At 36.9% G+C, this 5685-nt stretch overlaps 2 protein-coding genes across 2 annotated transcripts in view; one reads left to right on the top strand and one right to left on the bottom strand.

Annotated features, from left to right (window-relative positions):
- LOC107689982 (uncharacterized) overlaps positions 1-2758 on the top strand; it is a 6551-nt gene extending 3793 nt beyond the window's left edge. The window contains exons 2-4 of the mRNA XM_016488202.1: positions 1146-1394; positions 1752-2010; positions 2427-2758. Of these exons, the coding sequence (XP_016343688.1) occupies positions 1146-1394; positions 1752-2010; positions 2427-2627 (709 nt within the window). The 3' untranslated portion in view covers positions 2628-2758. The remainder of the gene's footprint in view (positions 1-1145; positions 1395-1751; positions 2011-2426) is intronic.
- Positions 2759-3259: 501 nt separating this feature from the next.
- LOC107689983 (uncharacterized) lies at positions 3260-5473 on the bottom strand. Its single transcript, XM_016488205.1, has 5 exons — positions 5386-5473; positions 4937-5187; positions 4260-4388; positions 3603-3708; positions 3260-3474 (listed from the first exon to the last, which is right to left on the bottom strand). The coding sequence occupies exons 1-5, from the start codon at positions 5420-5422 to the stop codon at positions 3260-3262; spliced, it is 738 nt and encodes a 245-aa protein (XP_016343691.1). The 5' UTR covers positions 5423-5473.
- Between the last annotated feature and the right edge of the window lie 212 nt (positions 5474-5685).

Consider the following 5685-nt stretch of genomic DNA (forward strand, 5'->3'; position numbering starts at 1 on the left):
AGACTATTTTATCTACAGCTCGTTAGAGGTAGAATTCTTTAGTGAAATAAAGATGATATTTATTGAAATGAATTCGAATTAAGGAGAGAGAGAGCGAGAGAGAGAGAGAGAACGAACGCATGCACCCACGTGCGATTGAGCGATTGTGAAGCATTGCAAACAAGCTTGTCGGTTTAATTACAAAAACTGCTAAGTTATCACCTCATTGCTGAGAAATATATGTAGCTTTTAGCTGTTGTATTTTCAAAATTCACGGGGCGGGGCTTGAAAACCAGCTCCTGAATGTGCAATTTCTTACCTATAAAAAGTTTCCATCTCAATAAAATGCGAGCGCATACAGCACGCCGGCATTAAAACACCATTAAAAATCTTTATGAGCAAACGTGTCGCACTCGCATTGGGAGTTCTGTGGAGAATCAGATATGTGTGTTTAGACGTAGGTCGGATGTCCAGATATCAGATGTGTATCCGATTAAAATCCACATTTGGAAGTGGCTCAGATCTGATGCAAAAAAATCGGATCTCGTGCGGGTTTTTGTGTTTACACGTGTGCAACAAATTCCGATCTGTGTCAGATGTGAGCGAAAGATCGGATTTTTTGTGCCAGTGTAAACGCAGCCGTACATAATGGCACACACGTGCCTGGCTCACTCCAAAGTCCCCACTCCAAGAGGATAGGGATGATCACTTCCATTTGGAATTTGCCCCGTGAACCGTTCTATACTGATACTCGTATCGGCACATCCCTAGTGAAGAGTGAGAAGTAGATTATAGATAATAATAATAGATTCTCTCCTTCAACATCTCTGAAGTCTGAACCAACTGGCAGATGTTCTGATAGACGACATTCACCTGAAATTAGAGACCTTGAGACTATTCAAACGTTCAGTTAATCTAGTCTAATAATGTTATAATCCTTATTAAAGTCAAAATTTGGTAAAACATCTTAATAAATAAATATTGTCTATTTCACAGGTGTTCATATTATTTTGTCCAACCCCTGTATGTAAAAAAATATTGTCTCAAGTATGTGATATACTGTTTTGGCTGTTTTGATTTACTATAGAAAGTAGAATGTCTTTTTTTATCATTACTCAAAAGCCTAGTTAATATTGTTGAAATTCATTTTCTTATATCTGTTCCAGGTGGCGTATTGTGGTTCATGGTGGCATTGATGGCTTTAGCCGTCTAATTGTGTACTTGAACTCTGCCACCAATAATAAAGCTGCTACAGTCCTGACAAGCTTTTTAGAAGGTGTCAACCTTTATGGTGTGCCATCACGTGTGAGATCAGATAAAGGTGGGGAGAATATCGATGTTGCTCGTTTCATGGTTTCCACCAGAGGAGAGAACAGAAACTCACACATCACAGGGAAGAGTGTCCAAAATCAGAGGTATAATCAAACATATACAATGCCTTACTAAGTTTTCAGGCCCCCTTGAAAATTGTTTTGTTTTACAGAAATGCAAACAATTACCAAGATAGGCATGGTTTCTAGATAAATAAAAGACTACTATGATAGTTAGAAAATTGTTACCAGGTGTCTATGCCATCAATCCTGGAAATTTTTTTTTTTTAAATGTCTGTAATGAATGGAAAACTAAATCCCCACTTCTTTTAAATAGATTTTACTTTTTATTTTACATTTTAAACTTTTTTTAAATTCCCATTTTAGGCTATGGATGTACATTATGAATGTTGGTCCTTGAAAGTCTTGAAATTTTTGTATTTTGGTTTCTTTTACTGTTAGGATTGAAAGGTTGTGGAGAGATGTTTATGCTGGAGTGCTTGATCTCTTCTACACAATCTTCACCAACCTTGAGAATGACGGGCTTCTGAATCCAGATGATGAAGTGCATCTCTATGCCCTCCAGCGGTGTTTCTTGCCACATGTACAGAAACACCTTCAGTACTTTCAGGATGGCTGGAACCACCACAAGTTGCGGACAGAAGGAAACCAGTCACCAATACAGCTCTGGTTATGTCATCAACTTCAAGATCCTATCCAGGTATTTATATCAGAGCTGGTTAGCATTTATGACACATTAATTAGGATGGATAGATAGATTAGAAATTAGGTGATACATTAAAAATATTAGATGTAGATTAAATATATTAGATACAGACAGGTAGGTGTAGAAATATTAGAAATTATGCCATCTTAAATAAGTTAGATCAGTTAGACACGATATAGCAACCAGAGTCAGAAAAGTCTGAGCCAAGTTTGGTGGATGTAGAGTTAAAGCTGTAGGAGGAGTCAGAAAGTATCAGAAGAAGTTTAAATGGCATTTCAGTAGGTTTGCGTTCTCAAGCCAACCTAACTACTGTATGGATTGTACTATTTGGTGCTTAATGAGCTCTGGCAGTAGGACAGATGTTGGTTTAATTTATTAATAATAATTTAATTATCAATTGTCTATTACAGGTAGATGCCATGCAATATGGCATTGACTGGAGAGGGCCATGTGGTCATCATGAACCTGGTGTGGTGATCCCTGAAGTACAAATACAACACCAACTTACACAGGAGGATGTTGAAAGATTCCCAGACCCAGATGTCCCCCTTTCTAATGTGTTGGAGGTGTACAGAGAGACTGTAATGTTATTATATGAAATGCTTGAGTAGCAAGACTACACAACTTCAAGGAGTGAGCATCAGCAAGTTTTGCTTATGTTGAAAAAAATTATATACATGCCTGTTTTGACCTATTATCAACATTGTTTAAATATTTGATCCACTAGTTCTTTTCTCAGTCAAGAACCATGCATGGTCAACTGAAAAATTTTATTGATGGCTTTGAACAGTCTTGTACCAAAGTCAATAAATGTTTCAAATAACATTTTGACCAAAGCTTAGTTTGGTGTAACTTTGACAACAAGGTTCTGAATACGTCAAAATTGCTTACAAAATTCACAAACTGGCTTTCCAGGAAGAAAAAAATGGGACATTTTGACATTTAGTGCCGGTTAATATGCATTAACTCTTGCATCCAGTGAATATTCTTAGTTGCTCAAACTACTTCCAAACCATTTAATAAAGCTAAAATATCTAGAACAGTATCTTTTTAGTACATCCAAGCAAATAAATTCTTACATTTCTTATCAAATGTTATTTTGGCATCGCCTTGTCAAATACAAAGCTCTGAACACTGTAACATACCAAACATGTTTGAGATCTTCTGACTGAAGAAGATTTTAGAAAAATTGAACACTAACTCCAGTTGAAATATGATATCTGATATTATTTGTTACACAAACTTAAACCATTCCAAATCCATAATCTGAGCTCCAGATAGCTAAAATATCGCTCTCAAAGGCAGCATAGTCCTTGTAATGACTAGGAAGCTTGAGAGTTTGATAGCATGTGGAAGACTTGGGTAGGTTTCCATCCACCACCTCAACGTCTAGGCTCCTGGGCAGCACATCCCATCCAGTCCAGAATTTCATTAGAAACCGCAAGATATTATAAGAAGCTGCATTAAAAAAAAAGTGCACCTCAGGAAACATAAAATAATTTTACAAATCCAGATCATGACCCTTTTTATTTTTTTTTTATTGTAGCATCTAAAGCAAAAAGTCAGTTAATTTCTCATATACTTACAATTTCCAATGAAGGTGCAAAGGAATCCGGCGAGCCTACATGTGTCTTCAAGAGAGGCCTCGCTGTCTTCATCATGTTTTGGCCAAATTATCCTCTCTAAAATCATCTGACACATTGACAACATTATCATTACTAAAGAATTGTAGAGCTCAATATTACATAAATGGTCCATATCTTACTAGTGGGGTGTACACTGTATCACAAGTCCTAGGAAAGAGAAGAGGAATAGTGTCTTTGCTGACTGAGAGGAAAGACACTATTCCTCTTCTCTTTCCTAGGACTTGTGATACAGTGTACACCCCACTAGTAAGATATGGACCATTTATGTAATATTGAGCTCTACAATTCTTTAGTAATGATAATGTTGTCAATGTGTCAGATGAATTTAGACATGCATTACATTTTTAAACTTTAAAGGGTTAGTTCACCCAAAAATGAGTAGCTTTTTGTCGCACCTGAAAGTGTTAATTATCTTGCTGGCAATGCAGGCCTCACTGAGCCATCGGATTTGATCAAAAATATCTTAATTTGTGTTCCGGAGATGAACAGAGGTCTTACGGGTTTGGAACGACATGAGGGTGAGTAATTAATGACAGAATTTTCATTTTTGGGTGAACTAACCCTTTAAGAGTATTACAACCAATAATGCATACTAACTGCATGAATGAGCAGTTTGTCAAGCAGCCATCTTCTGTTCTCTGATGTCACACCAGGCAAATCCCAGGACACTGCAAGGTCTGTAATAGCCCTCTTTTCCTCCTCTGATAATTCACCTGTGCCTTTCAACTGGTCATAAAATTATAATAACTATATACACTGCCTAGCCAAAAAAAAAAAAAAAGTCACTGTTTGGATTTTAATAGGCAAATACTTAAAAGTCAATATTGTATTGACAATGCAAGAGGTGAGCACTCTGTAAAGTCTCCAGCACATCCAAAAGACTTTCACTGAGGTTAATGTCGGGACTCAGGTGCCAATTCATGTGTGAAAATGATTCCTAATGGTCCATTCCAACCATTCTTTCACAACTTGAGCCTAATCAATCTTGACACTGTCATCTTGGTATATGGCCATGATGAGTCTTCCTACATGGTTGTTTAAGAAATGAAAAGCTACACACTCCATCAATTAGTGTTAGATGAACTGCTGGCAAACATAACATGCTAAAAACAATCACTGCAATTATGATCCAGCCATAGTATCTGAAGTTGCCTATTAAAATCTAAACAGTGACTTTTTTTTGGCCGTGCAGTGTATTTGTTTTTGTTTAAGTAATTTTTTTATTCCCAGCTAATATATTTAATGAAAATTAATAAGAGTAAAGATTAACTAACCATCTCTATTACTTGACGGACATCAGTGTCCACACAGTCCAGTATATCTATGGTGGCTGTTTCAGGGGATCCACCAAAAAGCACGTGGATTATTGCTGGGCTTAAACCAGTTAAGCATGGACCACCATGCAGGAATGAGTGCCCGATCATACGGCCTGCCACCACAAAGAAGTCACTATCCAGAAAACTCTGTGATGTTGAGGGAATCAAGTGATCCTTTTCACCCTCAAAAAGAAGAGTTCCTCCTGGCACTTAAAAGAAATAAAGCCATGCAACATTTAACAATCCAGCATGCATTACAAAAGACAAATGCAGAAACCTTTTAAAATATCAACCCTAAGGCCAATGGCAAGTAATTAACTGTTAATGCCAACAAATTGCTGTAAACTTCTTTTAAAGTTATCCTAAGAAAACGGGAAAAAAAGAACATGTATGTATAGGTCACTAACCAAGTTGTAGTTCAAAACCATGATGGAGTTTTGACATGACTGTTGCAAAAACATGACGAGTCACACCGTCTCCAATTGCAGGATCACCTTGAAGGCAAAGGTACAATGGGACATTAACGCAAACATCATAACCGTATTACATTCATTATGGCAGGGGTGTCCATTCCTGCGGATAGTTCATGCAAAAAAGAAAATTTTGTCATAAATTTATCACCCTCATGTTGTTCCAGAACAAAAATGAAGATCTTTTTAATGAAATCTGAGTTTTCTGTCCTACATTGATGGCCTATACAACTAACA

This window comes from Sinocyclocheilus anshuiensis, unplaced genomic scaffold, assembly GCF_001515605.1.
Source record: "Sinocyclocheilus anshuiensis isolate Anshui unplaced genomic scaffold, SAMN03320099.WGS_v1.1 scaffold1953, whole genome shotgun sequence".
In the NCBI taxonomy this organism is placed as follows: domain Eukaryota; kingdom Metazoa; phylum Chordata; class Actinopteri; order Cypriniformes; family Cyprinidae; genus Sinocyclocheilus; species Sinocyclocheilus anshuiensis.